Source organism: Fusarium poae, chromosome 4, assembly GCF_019609905.1.
Source record: "Fusarium poae strain DAOMC 252244 chromosome 4, whole genome shotgun sequence".
NCBI classification, from domain to species: domain Eukaryota; kingdom Fungi; phylum Ascomycota; class Sordariomycetes; order Hypocreales; family Nectriaceae; genus Fusarium; species Fusarium poae.
The window spans coordinates 7,831,651-7,851,871 of record NC_058402.1 but is presented as its reverse complement, the minus strand read 5'-3'; the positions used below and the strand labels follow the sequence as shown (position 1 = coordinate 7,851,871).

Sequence of the window (20,221 nt, the reverse complement as noted above, 5' to 3'; positions counted from 1 at the left end):
GTCTTGGTCGTCGTCAGATGCCATGATGGAGAAAATAGAGGTGACAGCCTTGATAGATTGACTGCCTTAGTGCTAGCAAGAAAGGCAAGACTGATTTGTTTTAAGGTGGGGTAGATAAGGGCGACGGTGAGGATGAGTTCGATGCTAATGGCTTGCTAAGATCTTTTTTAAAGCCCGAGGTAATTAATTACAATATTACACCACTCATTTGAAAGCGGTGCTACAAGGATTGTCTGGGAAAATGGAACAGCGCGCTCACTATTAGGACATTGTTTAGTACACTGCTCAGTTATATTAAACAGCTTTTGTAGTTCGATACAGGAAGTCGAGGCCAACGCTGATTCGTTTCTTAACATGGTTCATGTGTGAAGTCAAGATAAATAAGGCCATTACTTGTAGTGTGCAGACACGAATATTCGTTGGCCATAAGTTGTCACACCACCATCTACACTGAACAACTCCCTCGTGACGTCATCCTCAACACAAATCATCTAGGAGGCCTTACTGAGTATCTGTTGACGGTGGTATATGCTGATAGAATAGACATTTCGGAATGTGTAAACTATACATAGCAGCAGTAGACTTCACATTTAAATTATACTTTTGGAAACACACTGTTGCATTCCCTTTCCGTAATGTCGTTAAAGGAATTCTGCACAATTTATGTCCTAAACTCTATCTACCTTTATTACAGGTTTAATAGATCGATTGAAGATCTGGAAACAAGATTAGCTCTTGTCCAAGATCGGTGCTAAAACCAAGCTCTAATCTCAATTCGGAATATGCCACTAGTCCACAAGAGTCATTGACGTCAATAGCTCAAGTCAAGCCCGTCATGACTTTTATTTTATGAAACCATTCCAAAGCCAAGAGACATTACTTCTCATATTCAATGACAAAATATCTTGTGCTTCTGTTCACTGATCAAGATATCCATGTCACAGACTTTCAATACTGATATTGAGCACGATAGCGCTGCAATCATGGCTCAGAACGGAGAGACAAAGGCTAACAATGGCCGAAAACGCGTCCTTGTTGTAGGAGCTGGTGCAGCTGGGTATGTTATTCACTATCGTCACGTGTGCTTGTACTGACAGGAACAGCATGTCCACAGCTCACCACTTATCGGAGCACCCAGACAAATTTGATGTGACTCTTATCGATGCAGTTGATTACTGTGGAGGCCAAGCATTCTCTATTCCCATTGACAAAGAACGACATGGCGCGTCTTGGTGCAATCAGGGTGTCCAGGGAGGTTCTTACATCTTCCACCACACTGTCACCATGTTCAATCGCCAGGGTTATCAGGCGGATCCTTGTGAACTACACGTCTCTTTCGGTAAAGACGAAACCTTTTGGAACAACGTGTTTCCTACCGAGCTACTCGTCCGCCACCAAAAAGAAGTCCGTCGTTTGACAACCCTTCTCAAAGTCATGCGCTGGTTCGAAATCTTCTTTGCTTTACTCCCACTGAGACTAGTTTTTAAACTCTTTATGTTTTCTGAAGAGTTTACCAACACTATTGCTCTTCCTATGACAGCCTTGTTCCTTGGTACCGGAAACGAAACACCACGGGTCCCTGCCATCATGTTTGAGAGACTCTGTACGTCGCCAACCTACGGAATGTGGTACCCCTCCGATAAAAACACTGTCGTGAGCAATAAACCACCAATGATTGTGTTTCCCAAGTTCTCGGAATTCTACGAAACATGGCGAAAGGACCTTGTATCACGTGGCGTCACTGTCCGATTATCAACTGAATTGACCGAGATTGTCCAACGAAACAAACATGGAGTTGTTGTCAAGCTCAAGCCCAGAACTCCAATGCCCGATCACCACAACCCAGCAGGAGGAGATCCCAATGCACCCGTCGGAGAAGAAACGTTCGATGAACTTGTTCTCTGCTGTCTGGCCGACACATCGAAGCGCGTCCTAGGAAAGACAGCAACCTGGAAGGAGAAAAAGGTTCTCGGATCCGCCAAGTTCAGCGACGATATTACCATCACCCACAACGACGCCGAATACATGAAGAAGCACTACGAGAACTTTTACCGTGATGATCTTGCAGTCGCCAACGTCAACGGCACCGATCAAACATCTCGTCTCAACTTTGCAAAGACCGAGTATCGGCCCATGTACTACATCAAGATGTATCCTGAGGACAAGTCCAAACTGGAGATGTGCTTTGACTGCACAAACTATCAGAGCCAGTTCCCAGAAAAGGTACCCTTTGAGCAACACATTTTCCAAACCATTTATCTCAACAAAGACCGCGATGGAAAGCTGTGGTCAGATAGTGAGATCGCCGAAGACAAGATTATTCGAAAGGATTGGTGGCATCAGCTTTGTCACAGCTACACACACTACCTCTTCGTCGTCCCGTGGATGATGTTCCTCAACGCCAAGAACCATACTCGTTTCGCAGCCTCGTGGACTCTTGTCAACGCTCACGAAGTTGCCGTCATGTCGGGTATCGCCGCTGCCGTGGATCTGGGAGCGACGTACCCTGAAGATCTGGAGAATGATAAGTTTGCCTTTCTTTGCTTCAGGCTGTACTACCTCCTCACATACGGAAAGTGGTATAGACGGAACTTTACTTCCAAGAAGTATGTGAAGGAACATGGAGAGACACAGGCTGCTAAGGATGGTAAGAGTTGGGCTACAGGGCTTTATGGAAGTGTTTACAAGGGACCGGGTGTTTCTGAGATTGAGAGGAGTGCTTGGAGGCAGGAGATCAAGCAGGGTTCCAGCACTGGTAACCTATCTTAGAATAGTGAAGGATGACTGAACGAAGCTTCTTCATGTAACATTTCTTTGTAAGATATAGTATTGCAGTTACTGCTGATTAGCAGGTGTATTATCTTAGTCTGGCGTTGTACTATTCATTGCAGGTTGACTTATTTTAATACTCATCAGACTACCAATGTTCCAATCTAGCACCTTGCTGCAGCTTGATGCCATCGAATTAGAGCAACTGAACACGCATTGAGATAAGCATTGTAATTATTAGCTAAATAGAATATCTACTCTCCAGAGGAGGGTAGGTCGGCCTTGAGAATCAACTTAGACCTATGGGTAATTTACCAATCTATAATAATCATCTTTGATCTAGTTTCATATACCTTAACTTACCTTTTTTCGATACCGGTATTGCCACAACTGCAACAACAATCGGTCAGCTGCAGAGAAACATTTATGCAGATAGCAGTAACCCCATTATTCTTTTCTATCCCGTGTATATTCTCCTTCTCCTTCCTCTTCTTCTCTCACGACAAACGCCGCAAACACTCCATAGCCTTATAGCATAGTCTGCTGGATTTTGGCATAAAACCCCTTCGTTATTGCAGTATTCTGTGTCGAACTTTTGATCAAGAAGGAGGCCGCAGTATGCGCAGTATATCCTGTCAATGAACCTTCTGCACATTTCGTTCTTGACCAGGACTGTAGTTAAGTTAAATGTGTTTTGGGTCCTTTTGTGATTAGTAGTGATGTTGTTTAGCTGGTATTTTGTAGTTCTTGGTAGAGGAAGGGCAATCTATTTATACAAGAAAGACTTACTCAAGCAACACTTCTGCACTGACGCCAAACGACTTGGACAATGGGTGATAAAGGACATATGCTACATTTCAATACGCGAATAACTGTTTCACTGTCGAGGACTTATATATCATTCAATAGGTAGCAGTGATTCAGCAGGCCTAAGTGTTAGCTTACTTCTCTTCCAAGATCGCAACTCAGATAAAAAATAAAGAATAATTTCTTTTAATATTTCATTGAATAACTTTCGCTATTTATTCCTCCCGTACCCTTTAGAGGCACTTACAGTCTATCTCCTCAAGTACCCCATCATTGCTCTCTACCTTCTAGGTCTTGTTCTCCTTCTCCTTCTCCTTTCCGCACACCTTGGGCAGAGACTCTTTGTTTGTGTGTCTATTGTCTCCACTTCTTGGCAGGCTCCAAAAACTCCTTGAGCCTCTTCGCATATTCGTTGGGTGATGTTTTGACTGACCATGTTGCCACAGTCTGAGCATAATACGTTCTTGTAAAACTCGAGGCACATTTTGACGGTAGAGATTGTAATCTATAGTCGTGAGTTTTGTATCAAAGGTGTCTTTGCTTTGTCGTTCTGTTGTTTAGTTGATGTTTTTTTGTTTTGGACATGAGGGGGGACAATCTAGGTTTATATACGAGAAAGCATTTGACCAAACGACAGCTTTTACACCGATGCTGAAGCTTTTAAACGATAAGTGATTGAGATTCTATGTTGATTATAAGTGACGTGAGTACCTGTTTCGTTGTCAAAGATTCATTGTCTTCTTGCACAAAAGGCATTCCACCTTTGTCATCTTAGGCAGTCTTTCATCCCTTTCTACCTTGTTTGCCTTCTCCTGTTACGACACACTCCGCAGGTTGTTCTTTCCACTCTAGTTGAATTTCGTACATGCCCGCACCGTCCGAAAACTCCTTGAGCCTTGTGGCAATCTTCGTTACGAAAGTATTGGGTGAGAAGGTTGTCACAATATCGACACCTCACCTGTTTGTGGACCCTTTTGCACATTTTTTCTGGTGGATGTTGTGATTTATAGTAGGTGCGTTAGGTGTGTATATCTGTCTTTGGTTTTTCGTCTTGTTATTTAGCTGGTGTCTCTCTACTTTTGGCACGGGAAGCACAATCTACTTATATGAGTAAGTATGTACTCAAAAAGCATTTTCAACACTGATGCTAAAACACTCTTATAACAAGTGATAGACGTCCCATGGTAGTTTGGTACAAACAAATCTTTGATCATGGCAGATTTGATGTGGTTTTGTGATTGGCATTTACTCAGGGTCGAGTGTCAGATGAAACTTGTCTATTACCGTGCTATCCATGATGTGCACAAGGCAGATAATCATTCTAAGTCATAAATTGTCACTGTTTATGAGATAATAGCTGTAGAGGAAGAAGAAAAAGCTGGATATAGCTTATAACAATAGATTTCAATTCGTAGTCATTAAATTTACAATGATATAAAAAAGATTACCCTACGTTTTGTTAGTTCTGAGCAGATAAGATAAGACAAGATAAGATAGGCAAAAGCTGCCTGGATCGCATGGAGTCTGATCCCAGCAAATTAGGCAGAATATCCACAACAATATAAGCGAAAGGATCCACGTGACGTGATATCCCGGATCTATGGGATGTTGCCTGAAACTAGTCCGATCTGATAGTGATATCGTCAAGTTTAAAATGGCAGCAAATAACCCGTCTTGAATGTCGTTCTCAATCGCCATCAATCTTCATCATCATCATTCACGACTCTCGTGTGTCTTACTTTCTGCTGATAAGCTCATCCATCTCTCTTATCGTTTCTGTCTCACCCACCATGTCATCAACGCAATCTCCCCCCTTCACACTCTTCCGCAGATTCCCCCCAGAGATCCAATTAGAGATCTTGAATCACTGCACCCGAAACGACCTCGTCTGTTTGTCTCTAACAAACCACGATTTCCGGGCCCTTCTTAAACCGATTATCAAATTCAAACCACGCTTAGAATGGGTCGACCAGCTTGGTAACACACCTGATGTTCCTCAGGGTTGTTATCGAGGAGGATCAGATATTCAATCAAGCTCTCATTGTAAGGGCATAAGTGGCAAAGATTTGTATTACAACACACACGCGCACCGCATCAAACGACACGCTACCACAGCCTACGCCTGCTTCAAGTGCATGTATTATCCTCCAGACCATCCTACATGTCAGGTACCTTACTGCAAAAAGCACTGCCTTTGTATTTCGTGTCCTCTCTTTATGAGATTACGCGGCTGGATGGGCGAAAGACGATATTGCAGCGAATGCAAACAATTCACAACGAGAAATAAAAAGAACAAAGGACGATGTATGTACACAGCCTTGTCTGCGCCTCACATTTACGTGGCTAAACTGACGAATCACAGGCACACATGGAGTGAAAAAGGTACGCAAGACACCAAACAACCACTGGTCTAGTAGAAAAGGGTTGTCGTATGGGTATCGTTGGTGGAGGAAATGGGGAACCTGCAATATCGACAACGAAGCATATACGCCAGATGCAAAACGACGATTTAATGCAAGAGTTGTTTGAATATGGGGTTGACTGTACACCTATTGAGACATATAGAAGAAATACCAAGACGCGCTACTCGCGGCCTTTCACTGCATGGTTCCCCCAAGACTCGTCACACATTACAAACACACTAAATATAGGTGGGTTCGTTTGGTAGCCAAGACAGATTATGGCATAGAATGTCTCCTATTGGGTCGGACTGCCGGGTGGGTATACCAGATAATCTGCTGACTATTGTCTTGGCTTTACTCTACTGGAGTAATGATCGACGACTAACAAGGGTATACCGTCCAGGCCGCAGACCCTGAATAACTACAGCAGCGACAATGTGGTGTATGCCAAGTAGCCGGGCTGAGCCAAGTCAGGTACTGACGGTGATAACTGGTCTAAGCCAAGACGAAACGCCAAGAGAAGGATTACGGCCAAGAAGAAGCATTTAAGGAGGAGACACTCAGGAGTAATCAACGCATAAGAATGCGCTGACCGCATCAACAAGAGTCAATACATCATTCTGATCACATATCTTCGTTATGGATACTCTTCGCAACATGATGCCCCAGTGCTATAGTTACAGCAGACTTGAGACTCGCAGTCCCGACTCGGACCCGGAGACTTTGAAGCCCGTCGGCTCCGGTTCTGTACCCTGTTGGGGGCCCTTTACCAAGAGACTCCTTCGGATGACTCTCCGCACAGTAGCAATCCTCACTGCTGCGTTTTTGATCCTTCCGGGGCTATTGGCCTTTACTTCAACAAAGGTGAGAACATTTAGACTCCCACAGATTCAGAATACTGACATCTCAGGGCCGGGCATACATCACAAATTCACCTATGGAAACCGAACCAGTCGACAATTTCGTTACTCAAGACCGTCGATTAGCCATCGTTCTTCCAGCCAATAACCCAGACCATGAACTTTGCAAAGTCATCACCAGTTCTATAGCCCTTGGCTACCCATGCCCTGTTATCGTCAACTGGGGTAAAACTTACGACCCTTCAAAAGGATGGAAAGGCGGTTCGCACCTAGCCAAGATCACGGGTATGCTAGAATATCTCGACGACGTCGTCAATCCCAAGACCCCTGATGAAAATAGACTTGAGGAGAACGATCTTGTTGTCTTGTCTGATTCATACGATGTCTGGTTCCAACTTCCCCCAGACGTTTTGATCAAACGCTACCACGAAGCGAACGCCCAAGCAAATCGTCGACTCGCAGCCCAATACAAAGGACGTGGCAAGGTCACCATGGAGCAAACAATCATCGTGTCAGCACAGAAAAAGTGTTTTCCTCCCCCATCATCAGGGTCTGTTCTCCACTGCGACCAACTCCCAGACAGTCCCGTTCGCAAAGATCTCTATGGTCCCAACACAGACCGCAACCCAAACGACTTTCACGATAACCGGCCCAAATACCTCAACAGTGGTAGTATGATAGGGCCGGTCGGTGATATGAGAAGATATTTTCGTCGTGTTTATGAGCGTATGCAAAGGGGACTTGTCAACGGCAAGGATCTTTACAGTGATCAGGGTATCTTTGCAGAGATATTTGCTGAGCAGGAACTCTGGAGAAGATCCTTGCGTTCGCACAAGTCTGTCGCAAAGGATAAAGACATTGAGTACTTGCACGAGGAGTTCGAGTATCACGTTGGTCTTGACTACACCCAACGGCTATTCATCCCTACGGTCTTTGAAGAGCAAGATGGCGAAATCATTGCACTCAACGACGCAGCAGGTATAGCCGAAAAGTCCAAGACTCTGAATATTTCACCCAGACTCGACGGTGTGCCAGAAGATATCCAGGAGTCCGAAAATCCTTTAAGTAAAATATCTGTGCGAGAGCTGGATATCGTTGAAGACTGGGGAGAAATGCCTCTCTACGCTGACTTTTTCTCCGAGGCTATCCCTGTGGTAGTACACCACAACGCTCACAAGGACGGAGCCAAGAAACGGAGGTATACATGGTGGGATCGAATGTGGTATTTTCCTTATCTACGTGAACTTGTAGAGACGCAATTGAAGGAGACCAAAGCGAGGTCTTTGCTTGATATTGTGGTGAATGGAGAGAGGCTGTTGTACTGGGATTCGAGAGCGAGTAAACCACAAAAGAAGCCTCAGACATTTGTTGTTGGGAGTAACGGGAACACCACGTTTACGACGCGTGAGTTTACAGACGTGTGCAAGTCCAAGACGGATCATGAGGAAGCGAAAAAGCCTTGGTGGGATGAGGTATTTAGAGATGGAAAGGGCGATTTGGAGGGATAAGAGCTGTCCTCTTTTGCTTTGACACCCATGGATCTACAGCTGTAGGAGTTTCATGTATTATAAGAATAATCTGCATCTTGGCAAGACAGAGGTATCTCATCATACCAGACCTGGGTGCAATTCATATTTATCGGTCGTAAACATGCTCTTGGGGTAAGGCCATTGCAACAAGCACTGCTGGTCAGTATGGAGATGGCTCTTCGTAGTTCCTATTTACCGATCACAAAGAAAGAAGTGACTGTTCGATGTCTGTGAGTCAATGTCGCTCAGAACAGCGGAGCCAGGACTAGTGAAGACTGTAATTACTTCCCAAATGCTCCAGTCATGAATGTTCCACTACGCTGACGATGGCTACTCGGATGAACACGACCCAGAAGAGAGTTATCTATGCCTGGAGGCTAATAAAACTGACTGCCTCACTGTCTCATCTCCTGAATATTAACCTTCAAAGATAGTCTACGTTTCTTGCTTACCTGTCTGCATGCGGAACAGGAGAAGTATAATACCATGATTTAGTTGATCAAGGCATCCATCATTGGATCCCATATGTCCATGTTGGAGTATAATCTATTCGTCGGACAGGATCTGAGGATTTAAGTCTATTTTTAATAGTTGTATATTGGTGCTGTACCATTGGCAAAATCTGTTTATCTATCTGCTTCTCATGCTCTTAACCCACTGCATACCTAGATGGGAACACCTTCAGGTAACCGAAAAGCAAGGAACACTATAGCTACATGCAGTGATAGCATCACCAAGCATAGCCAGATCTTGAATAGTACTTTGCTATACATCGAGTCTTCATACTCATTTATCCTATCTTGGCAGGATTGATTCCACAGCGTCTTAAAATTGGGAAGGACTGGAGTAGTGCTGCCTGTTAATTCTTGGGTGTTTGTTGCTTCGCGATCTAAAAACAACAGGTTAACTTCTTTCCATAAAGAATGTTGTTTGAGAGGTGAGTGCGAGAACTTACGGACGAGAGCCTCGATAAATGCGAGTGTTGGGAGCGCCAGTAGTAACATGGGCAAGATCTGGCCGAAGCCCCATGTATCTTCAGATCCTTTTCTTCCGTTGATCTCAGCCTTTCGTCGTGCCCAAGCCACCGAGTTTGTACTTTGAATGAGATAGAAAAAGACTCGTACAAGATCAACGGATAAGGACCCAAAAAGCTCGCGAATCGTAAAAACAATAACGAATACCAGCCCCACGAAAGCTTCCAGTAGATGCCAGAGGAATTCGGGTTTCCTTGATACCTTCTTATCTTTGACTAGGAGATAAAACCATGTCGGTAGCATCATGAAGGAAAGCCATCTGCTGTATAAATATGCCAAAGGCCGCGTTTCCATGATTGTTGGATATAGATACATGATGATGCTAAGATACGACCAAACGTCGAACAGAGTGCCGATAACAACGTATGGCATTAGTTGGGGCGTAAAGTATCCTGGGAGTTCCTTCCAGACGCAATACATAGAAAGGCCAAAATGTTTCGTAGCAAGGAAGTAGTCGTTGTAGATGACGAAGTTGAGGGCCAAGACGCAGGCAAAAATGGCAGATATCCAGGCCATTCTCCATCCCTTTCTCAGCTCATCATGAAGCTCGCTACCGCAAATAGGCAACAAGGCTTGAAATGTTGCAAAACAGGCCATACCTAGATTGGCGGCGATGTAAAAGTGATACTGAGTAATGTCGCAGTGTTTCGAGTAACCTACAATGAGGACTGAGGCGCCGGTGATGAGTTGTTGGTCGCAGAACATCAGACAGACCTTTTTCATCAAGTCTCTTGACACGCGCTTTCGTACTTTCAGTAAAGCATTGGAAAGGGACGTCTTCTGGAAAAGCGACTTGAACATGGCATGCATTTCAATATCGAATCTAGTGCTGAATAGATAGTTTTCTTCGAGCACTCCTTCTAATACAAAGTAGGTAAAAATCGCAATAGCGTAGGCTAACCAGGCAGTGATGAAGAAGGATACAATCACCTATGAGAAGGAAATTTGAAGTTAGTCGACAGTATTAATAAAGCAAGTAGGTATGAAACCCACCCCAATTCCAGCCTGAATAAAAAAAACATTAGTATTGTTTCGGGTTGTCAAGTAAGTTCACTTACAATATCCGGATCTCCATCAAATGCCACTTCCGCGCATCTGGTGAAATTAAATTCGCAGGATATGCTCGAATCACAAGACCTCCCCATGTTTGCTGGAACATGCCCTCTTTGAAGAAAGCTTGATGAATATAGCTAGGTAAAGATGATGGCCGTTGAGAAAGTAAATGACAAGGCTGGCGGCGGAAGAAGGGGCATATCAGTCAGTAAATAATCAGCAGAATAATCGATGTAGCATTTTAGCATGCGTTGTGGGATGCGCTGCATACTAACCCAGTTCTTTATCTTTGCGCTAGCACATTGTACAGTGCCGGGCAAAAGTTCCGACATAACCCCTAAATCCCTACCAAAAACCACTACTTTTAACCCTTATTTAAATATATTTATAAAATAGCTAGAATTATTTAATATTTTTTCCTAGTTTATTTAGCTATTAAATACTTAAATAAAAATTAATTAGTATTTTATTTAAGTCTAATTAGTCTATAAAACTAGGGTTATAAATCTAGATTATTTTTAACTATAATATTAGCATAAATCTAAAATAAATTTCTAACCTTCCTTCTTTAAGTATTTACTATATAGTTAATATATACTTAAAATACTTAGAATATATCTATATTATATTTTAATAGTTAAATAAGCTAGAAAAAAATATTATATAATTCTAGCTATTTTATAAGTATATATAAATAAGGGTTAAAAGTAGTGGTTTTTGGTGAGGATTTGGGGGTTATGTCGGAACTTTTGCCCGGCCACTGTAAATCTGCCTCAGCTATACATTGGTCTCACTTTGTCTCAGGTGGCGTCCAATTAGGGCGGTGTTTTCAACCTATCACTCCCCTAATTCCAGTAGCTGATTTTCGTCCCAGGCTGTGTTTACCGGCTCTATTCACTGCCGCAGTGGCAAATCCTACAAGGCTCACTTTGCATACTTTGGGAAATAATTTCTTGCCATTAAATTCGTGTAAGTCTTAGTGACTAGACTAGTAGTATTTACTTAGTAAAATATAAGTACATACTCTCTGTAATTTAAGCTGGCATTAGTATGGGAAAATACCCAGATTAAAAGCAAGCAGATATCTCTTTACTGGCTATTCCCAGTACTCACAGCCTAGTTTCATTTTGGGATGGTTACGTCTTGTTGGGACGCTGCAACAAATACACAAGCCACAACAACGCGTAAGGACTGCATCAGAGTATTGCGTAGTGCTCATACTAGCATATTAGACCAAAGGAAGAAAGGGAACTGATCGCTGTGGACTGTCTTGATGGATTAAATGGCTGTGCGTTGAATACAATACCCTACAGTGGTGACATATGTACATAGATCTGTCAAAAGGAGATATCTGGAGCGATACCCAGCATCAAGACGATCTTACCACTAAAGCAGTTAGATTCTCAGAGCGTTATCCTCCATGTATCCGTACCATGACAAGTGGGGAACAGTTAACAAGTGCATTATCGCCGTTGAATGAGTATTGTAGGAACTTGTTGACGTTGCTATCTATAGTTGTCGAAAGTCCTCCACTGGATGTAAAATGACGCATGAATACAGAATCGAGATTAGAAAGACTGTATTCCTGAAACCGAACCGCGAAAACCACACCATTCTACCGAAACAGAACGGAAGTCGGGATTGTCGACAATCTGATATGTGATATTAACCCCCAACTGCCGATGGGCCAGAATGGCCATTTATTAGTCAAATGGTGGATCTCGCTACTTCCTGACAACTGTCATCCTCTATGTCTAATCTTGCGAGAAATCTTCATGCAGCCACGGGTCTTCAAGGAGTTCTCTTGCAGTACTTCTTTCCTCTGGGCTCCATTTCACCATTCTCCTGATAAATTGGATGAATCTCAGCTTCTCCTCCCCACTCATACAATTGATGGTGTTCTCAAAGTTGAAATCATAAGGGATACGGTCAGGATCCTTAAGTTCACCTAGACGCATTAATTAGCATTATGGAATTATCTTATAGACTGTCTGCCATACCGTCAGGCTTATAAAACATGGAAGTTCTTTGGCCTCTGGATAAAAGATTCCCGGGCGGAGACCCGATCAAAGCTGTAATCTGACCAAGGTGTGATTGATCATCATATTCATCAGCCTCGCCAGAGGCTGTAGTATCGAAGAGTCCCTTTCCCTCGAGCAAATCCCATAACTGCCAAAGTTGGGTGGTCAGCATCTTCTTATATCGGAAGATAATGAAAGAGTTGGTACTACCATGACTCCGAGACTCCATATATCAGCAGAATATGTATAGCCCGCGTTGAGTATCACTTCTGGGGCCCGGTACATTTCTCCCTGGATGGCACCCATATGTATTTGACCGGGCTTTGTCCGAACAGACAGATCGAAGTCTGCAATTTGAATGATGCCTGTTGGAATAGAAAGCGGTCCATAGTTATTTCGAGATAGATAAATAGTACGTCCATCAAGATGCTTTTGTGGAAGCGGACTTTCAAACTCATCCTGAACGTCTCGTTCAAGAATCGAAGCATCTTCAATTTTCACCATGATGTTGTCTGGCTTGAGATCTGGTCAAAATCAGAAAAGAGTTTAGGAAGCGGCAAAGTATTAAACCTGCCTGTATGAATAACGCAGCATTCGGAATGGAGGTAGTCGAGTGCGTGCAGGATCATTTGCACCAAGATCTTCAAGATATCTGGAGGTATAACACCACCTATATACCTTTTGCGGTAGAGCCATAGAGGTTCGCGTAAAGCCTCCAAGACGAGGCAGTTGTGAGTTCCAGATGTACCTTCTAGTTTAAACGAATCAGAGAGCTTTCTGATGAAATGCCAACCTTTGTGTTGGGGGTTCACTTGAGAAATGTGCGTCATGATGTCGAGTTCATTCTCAATAAGGACTCGCCGTGAAGGCTGTTTGATCGCATTAACCTTGATATCAACATATTTCTCACGCGACCAGCGCCACCTACATCATGTTAGATTATATTTTACTGGATTTCACGAAGATACACCTAACCGGTTGAGATCTCTAGCCAACCATACAGTCGAGTTGGCACCGTAGCCTAACTTTGTAGCGACTTGATATCTCCCGCCTAGAACTTGGCCAAGATGAATGGGAAAGAATCGATCAGCATGGTAGTTTGGTGTCTTTTCTTCTTCAACGGGGATTGAAGGATCAAGCTGTGGCGCAACAGCTGATGATATTGGCCATGGCTGTCGATACAAAGCCATCAGTGGTCGAGTCCTGATCATTCTGCGTATATAGAAATAGAATGATATGTAATATAGAGTAATGAATTGGGATCCTCGTTGTGTGGAATGTTGTTGGAGAGCGCGAGGACTTGGATGATTCTACTTGCTTGACAGTTTACGCCGCATCGACCTCAATGTAGGGCAAACACTGAATTACGGCCTGAGGCTACAACTACGTAACCGCTATGGCCTGTACAGCCTCACCTTGCCGCGCGGCTACGATCCATCTTTATTCCACTCACTAAATTGACTCGCTCAGAGTGTGTCTGACAAAAGCCTGCCTCACCATCAGGCAAAGCGTCGTTGCGAAATCAAAGGGCAGCATCGTCTTCAACAAATGTGTAGTGTAGTGATGGCATTCTGCGGGAGTGAGCCGGACTGCCCGTCTAGGTCCTTGCAGCTTTTGCCAGCATAAAAGACAGGTGCTCTGCGTTCTAAGAGCCGTCTATTTGAGGGATTGAAAACAGACGGCTCAGCGAAGACTTCCTGAGTAGAACCGACAAACCTACCCAGTTCGCGTCTTCTCAGTCCTGTCTAGTATCTTGTGTATCTGGGAAAATGCGCAATATAACCAAAAGACTGTTGACTACAGGTTAAGTGGAGTTTGTGGTAACACTCGACGTGAGCAAGCTTGTTGTAACTTGATTGTCACCCTTTGTGGCAGTCTGAAAGTCGGGTATCATGTCGGAAGCAGAGCCTTTCGATGTTAGCTCAGCCAAGGCAGTATCCAAAAACTCAGAGGCACTGTTTCCAGCGTTTTCGGGCGCTGAAACGGTGTTGGTTGCTGAAACAGCGACCAGATACGTGGAGAGATAAGTTGTACAGAGTACATCTGATGTTCGACATATTGAGCAGCACCAACACCAGTGAGTAGCCCTGACAAAAGACCGAGAGCCAGTCGATGATTCACCATGATAACTACGACAATGAGAGAAAATTAGGTCAAACAGAGATCATGAGTGCTACTGAAAGAGAAACGAATTTCTATCTTCTATCCCCCTGGTAGTAAACGATGGGGTTTCCTGGCTAGAATTGAATATTGGAATGTAAAACAGCAGGGTCGCAACGAGTGTCGATATGTCGCTTGGACTTTTTTGACGTTGGTTGGGCTCTTTGCCATTGATCAGCCCATATTCTAGACTATTATTGAGACAAAGCAAGTCTAGTTTTTGCAGCTCTGCACCTTACATAACGGTCAGCTAATCAGATGAGAGCCTCCGAGACATTTCCCTTTCCAAGAATGTCACCTCAAATTAAACTACGACCAACAAGACGGACCAGACCAAATTCGCCGGCGTCTACTGAGATGAGGGACATGTGCAAAGGCCACTCACCACTTTTCAGATGTGCGATTTTTGCAATTATAACAATGCTACTTGCCCCGCCAAAATCACTTAATTATAAGTCGTACAATATGTAGGCTTGCATCAAGACAATTGAGTGGAAAAGGTCATCGGTTTATATTGCTAGTGTTGTTGCTCCTTCGAAATGCAATCCGCTGTCAGGTATTCAGAGTTAAGATGGTACTTACGTAGATTTTGATCTTTCAGGGTATAACTTTGCATTGAGGCGCATTTTTGTTGCCCTTGACAGCCAGGACACGCCTTGCATGGTGGAAATTACATTTGGTTTGCAGTGTATCCGTACATGTTTGAGGAAATAGATCGAGCATTCGGCTATTGTGCCAAGGGAGGATCTGACATCTAGGAAGGGAATCTTGGCTCCGGTTCTGAGACATACCCTATATGGTCTAGACTTTACGATTCCAACCACACATTTAATTGATCATGACTCTGTTGTTTTATGAGATGGCGGTCCGTGGCTAGCTGATCTATATTGTGGCATGGAATCCATTGCTGGAATACCGACAACCAACAGACTTAGACAGTGGCGGAGGCAAGATTCTCTTGTGAGAATAATCTTGGGTTTTACTAATATATATAGCCCCCTTTGACAGATGATTTATCCTTTCGATTTGTTCACGGATCTCAACTGATTTGACGTCGAAGTTGTTAACATCTTTTCCCCTTTTTAGAAGCACTGAGCCATTTTCTATCGCCTTCAACATCCACAAGTCCTGACATGGGCGCGTTGATCTCAGTGGTCAGCACATATGACCCTGCCGTCGTTGCAGGTGCTATTTTTAACGACCCTGGAGTTACTGTGCAACAGGCATCCTGGTTACGTTTAGCTGAGGCTGATTCCTCGCCGGCAGGAACCTTTTCGAATGGACCATACGGCATTGGAAGCGGCGGTATCTTGACTAATGGCCTAGCTAGAAGAGTGGCTAGTTCGAACAATAATGGCCAACCCAATGTGGATAACTTTTTCCCAGGGTCTGGGCCATACTGCGGATCGGACACTTTCGATGCTACTGTCCTTAAGGTATCGATCCAGATCGACGAAGAGTACGATGGTGTCGAGGTCGAATTCATACTGTCGTCAATGGAGTACACTGAGTATATACATCCTTCGTGACGAACTCAAATTGTTTTTAGCTGACTGTACGCAGAGGCCGACCAGATCCCATCGGGATCTACCTAGACGACGTGCTCTGGAGCATAGACGACAGCAACAATCGAATCACGGCAACTTCCAAGTACCTTAATGAAGAGATAGGGATCAAGGAAAAGGGAAAATTTGACTTCCCGGGTGAAAACACTGTGAATCGCGCTACTCGATACGACGGATCTTCGCCTCCTTTGCTCGTCGGTATCCCTGCAACGCCCGGTGAACACACCATGATCTTCGCCATTTGCGATGCGGTCGACTCGAACTGGGATTCTGCGCTCATGGTCAAAGCCAAGGGTTGTAAGGATTGCAACCCAAAGGTGCGAATTAATTACGTCTCAACTACCACGACTACCGGATCTACATCGTTCACAAGTACCACCAAAGCGATTGGAACTGAGTCAGGGACCGTATTGTTTGGCGTACCAGTCGAAGAGACAACAACTACGACAGAGGAGTTCACTACCACAACTGCCGATGTTTCAACAACAGACACGTTATTCACCGCTACAGACACTACAACGGCGTCAGAAAGCCAAGAGACCAGTACGGCGATATCGGACACTGATCCAACAGATACCACTACCCTGACATCCGATCAAAGTTCAACGGTGATTTCTGCTGTGGATTCGACAACTACAGCAAATACAGACACATCTGCCACGACTGACTTTGAAGTTACTACTACATTGTCTGAGACAACAGACATAGCTTCGTCTTCCATACAGACCTCTGATCAATCATCTGCAATGGATATTTCCACCTCGACAACGGCTACACAAGACAGCACTTCGATGACTAGCTCATCCACAGTGGTGGGCTCAACTAGTTCCGAGGGGTCTACAGGTATACTGGAGTCAAGTACCTTGACGGAACAACAAGCTATGCCAACCACAGAGACTACATATACCAGCTCTGAAGTTTCTACTACTGTTTTACCAATCAAGACGACCACATCAGGAGAGACGTCTCAATCCAATCTACCAGACACGACCTCTATAGCAGATATCCAGTCAACCCAATCTACAGAGCAAACTGATTCCCTTACCCCATCAATTCCAGATTCGACTTCTTCAGCTGTATCGCCAACAGACATTGCTGATCCTACCAACCTCGATGTTATTGGAAGCTTCACGTTCCTCGGATGTCTTGGCTCACCTGAAGGGTATCCTTCTTTCGACTTGGTAGCCACCTCGGACGATATGACGCCCTCCAAGTGTGTCTCATTGGCAAATGGTCGTATTTATATCGGCGTTTATGACAGGTTAGTGCCAATAATCGACTGTTCTTATACGTAATTAATATCTCTGCCAGGTCATGCTACGCTTCAGATTCACTCGAGTCTACCACTCTAGTTGGCGAAGGCGAATGCGATGTTCCCTGTCCCAACGCACCGCTGCTATTCTGTGGCGGACGGGTTGGGGCCGGTGCAACGGATGAAGCTTTGCAGCGTAGATACCGCTACCGCCGTGACGCACCTGGAAACATCCTGCTTACTGTTTATGGAGCGAGCGATGTTGAAGAATCATCAAGCAGTACGTTAGTCACCGAGGTACCAACCTCGGCATCGACATCTCAGATTATCGTAGACACATCTGTCATTACTGCAGACGTATCTGCGCCAGTGACAGAGTCAATTACATCCAACTCTGGTGCGGTTATTGTTACCCAACCAACTGCATCTTCTCTCGAGTTTCCTATCACTTCTGGCCAGGCAATTCCCTTCCCACCCAACAAACCCGTTCCAACTAGTGGCTGGCTAGGCAAGAACAACATGACACAGGCCGTTGATCCTGTTATCACTGTCTCCACAATCACATACACAATTGTTGATCCTCAGAATCCATCTACGTTCAAGGTTGAGGAGTATTGCTCAACTATTCTGTACTATCCTTGTCACCGCTGCGAGAACCAGGATATACCCCCAGTCCACATGACCACCATCCAAAGACAATGCAATGCCTGTGGTGTGAACGGGGAGAATTCGGTATACCTTACGGTACCGGCCGCTGTTGCAGTCCCGTCAGCTACCGGCGGTTTCAAGCATCCTGTTAACCCACTTCAGCATGGTTCAAACCCTTTTGAAGCAAGTCCAATCGAGACGGGTCTTCGTCATCCCAAACCCGTTATCCCAGCCAAACCGACAAAATCGCACTACAACCCTCTCCCGCCGGTCTCAAAGACGGATGACTCCACTGATGGACCTGACCATCTCAACGTCAACCAACCACAAGTTCACCCACAAGACGATATTCCCAAGAAACCTCAATTTGAAGCACCAAAAGCACCCATCGACGTGCCTAAACCTGTTGACCAAGCTCACCCGACATCGCAGTTTGGCGGTGGATACGAGATCAAGACAACAACATTGCCAACGTTGCATATAGCTTCTGAAGTGCCTCTCATTGTTTCGGCAGCGACCATGTCTTTTCCAATCTTGGGAATCGTTTTCTTTCTATTTTCTTTCACATCGCTACTCAATAGTGTTTAACCTGCTTACAAGGTCGATCGTCGACGTATTTGTTGTATTTATTGTAATCACTGTGACATGACTGTCATTGTGTCTTTCCTTCATCACTTCATTTTCTTTGTCGACTTCTTGTTATTTTTAATACCCTTGTCGAGTACACTTGAAAGATGACCATTTTATCTTGAAAATCAATTATATACTTAATGACGTAGATAATCCAGCAACGCCACGTTCAAAACACTTCTTACTTCATCACACATTTTTCCTCGCTGGAATTCCCAACCCCCTTCTTTAAATAGCTCCGTTCCAAATCCGACCGCGAATTGGTCGCTACCCTTGACCAACTCGTCATACATCGTATTGATGAATTCTTCCAGCGGCATGCCTATCTCATTCCCGTTTACAATGTCTGGCTGATGTTCTTCGTTATGCAGTTCGGTTTGCACCGCAGGAGGAAACACCTCTACAATATGCAGAGGACATCCGGCATCGCGTAGCTGACATCGTATACCCATAACAAAGGCGTGAAGAGCGGCTTTAGAAGCGTTGTAATTTGGTGTCCGGCTCATGGCTGGAATCAATCCTGCCCCCGCATTGATATAAACAAGGTTTCCATGGGGCTCCTTCTTGAGATGGGGTAAAAACGCTGCTGTGAGATGAACAACCGAAGTGTAGTTTGTTGTTAGCTCGACTCCCAGCAGTGAAAGGTCTACTGTCTCAGGTTGAGTAAAGTCAAAGCCACGTTGTATACCTGAGCAAAGTACAACACAGTCAAGGTCTGGATTTGACTTGATAACAGATTGAGCAAAGCTCTTGATACCAGACAGGTTTGTGATATCGAAAGTGATGGCACTTGAGACGCCTGAGCCGTGTGTTTCGATGAAGGCCTGTAGACGCTTCCGTCGACGACCCACAACGACAACCTTGGTACCGTTCTCAATGAGCTTTGATGCTAGAGCTGCTCCAATGCCCGAGGTCGCCCCAATGACGAGCGCTTTCTTGTAGAGCGGCCTCATTTCAGTGGCCATAACAGATGTAGAGTGTTGTTAAAACGTGCTGAGTAGTTGTCGACAAACAAGGCAGAAAATAAAGATGTTAGCAATTGCTGAAATAGTAATGTCTAGTCGCCGGTGATTTGACACGACGATACTGAGTTCTCAGTGTTCTATAGCGTCCTTCTTATATTTGGGAAAGATGGCCCGGCTTCATCGGGGCTTGGCCTGAAGCCACTAAACCTTAATTCTGAGCCTACTCACAGTTTCGATCACATGTTGATGTCTCACGATTGGTATTGCGTGTTTTGGTGATGTTGGGTAGACAAACTTAGATGCACGCCACCGACACTACCCTACATTCCCGTTTGCAATTTTGTCATGCTACTTTTAAATTAGTGCCAAGTGCTAAAAACATGAACAAATAAGCTTATCCGTATATCATCCAATCAAAGTATTTACCAGGATCCCCGCAAGACTGAGGGTACTGCTGCTTCGCCTACTTTGCACATAACGACTGCTCAAGACATTCTCCCATTTTTGAACTTTACTCTAATCGAAA

At 44.4% G+C, this 20,221-nt stretch overlaps 6 protein-coding genes across 6 annotated transcripts; 3 read left to right on the top strand and 3 right to left on the bottom strand.

The window, feature by feature from the left end:
* Positions 1 to 983: 983 nt before the first annotated feature.
* On the top strand, positions 984 to 2,769 carry FPOAC1_012652 (uncharacterized protein; the record flags this gene model as incomplete). Its single annotated transcript, XM_044857002.1, has 2 exons — positions 984 to 1,057; positions 1,104 to 2,769. The coding sequence occupies 2 exons, from the start codon at positions 984 to 986 to the stop codon at positions 2,767 to 2,769; spliced, it is 1,740 nt and encodes a 579-aa protein (XP_044704315.1).
* A 2,597-nt stretch (positions 2,770 to 5,366) lies between these two features.
* FPOAC1_012651 (uncharacterized protein) lies at positions 5,367 to 8,346 on the top strand (the record flags this gene model as incomplete). The annotated part of the gene is made up of 4 exons (XM_044857001.1): positions 5,367 to 5,880; positions 5,939 to 5,958; positions 6,648 to 6,842; positions 6,889 to 8,346. The coding sequence occupies 4 exons, from the start codon at positions 5,367 to 5,369 to the stop codon at positions 8,344 to 8,346; spliced, it is 2,187 nt and encodes a 728-aa protein (XP_044704314.1).
* A 686-nt stretch (positions 8,347 to 9,032) lies between these two features.
* Positions 9,033 to 10,211, bottom strand: FPOAC1_012650 (uncharacterized protein; the record flags this gene model as incomplete). The annotated part of the gene is made up of 2 exons (XM_044857000.1): positions 9,033 to 9,256; positions 9,323 to 10,211. 2 exons carry the CDS (start codon positions 10,209 to 10,211, stop codon positions 9,033 to 9,035), a joined length of 1,113 nt encoding a protein of 370 aa, XP_044704313.1.
* A 1,997-nt stretch (positions 10,212 to 12,208) lies between these two features.
* On the bottom strand, positions 12,209 to 13,665 carry FPOAC1_012649 (uncharacterized protein; the record flags this gene model as incomplete). The annotated part of the gene is made up of 6 exons (XM_044856999.1): positions 12,209 to 12,402; positions 12,455 to 12,623; positions 12,686 to 12,999; positions 13,154 to 13,226; positions 13,288 to 13,399; positions 13,451 to 13,665. The coding sequence occupies 6 exons, from the start codon at positions 13,663 to 13,665 to the stop codon at positions 12,209 to 12,211; spliced, it is 1,077 nt and encodes a 358-aa protein (XP_044704312.1).
* Positions 13,666 to 15,768: 2,103 nt separating this feature from the next.
* FPOAC1_012648 (uncharacterized protein) lies at positions 15,769 to 18,688 on the top strand (the record flags this gene model as incomplete). Its single annotated transcript, XM_044856998.1, has 3 exons — positions 15,769 to 16,145; positions 16,199 to 17,461; positions 17,512 to 18,688. 3 exons carry the CDS (start codon positions 15,769 to 15,771, stop codon positions 18,686 to 18,688), a joined length of 2,817 nt encoding a protein of 938 aa, XP_044704311.1.
* Positions 18,689 to 18,867: 179 nt separating this feature from the next.
* Positions 18,868 to 19,695, bottom strand: FPOAC1_012647 (uncharacterized protein; the record flags this gene model as incomplete). The annotated part of the gene is made up of 1 exon (XM_044856997.1): positions 18,868 to 19,695. One exon carries the CDS (start codon positions 19,693 to 19,695, stop codon positions 18,868 to 18,870), a length of 828 nt encoding a protein of 275 aa, XP_044704310.1.
* Positions 19,696 to 20,221: the final 526 nt, after the last annotated feature.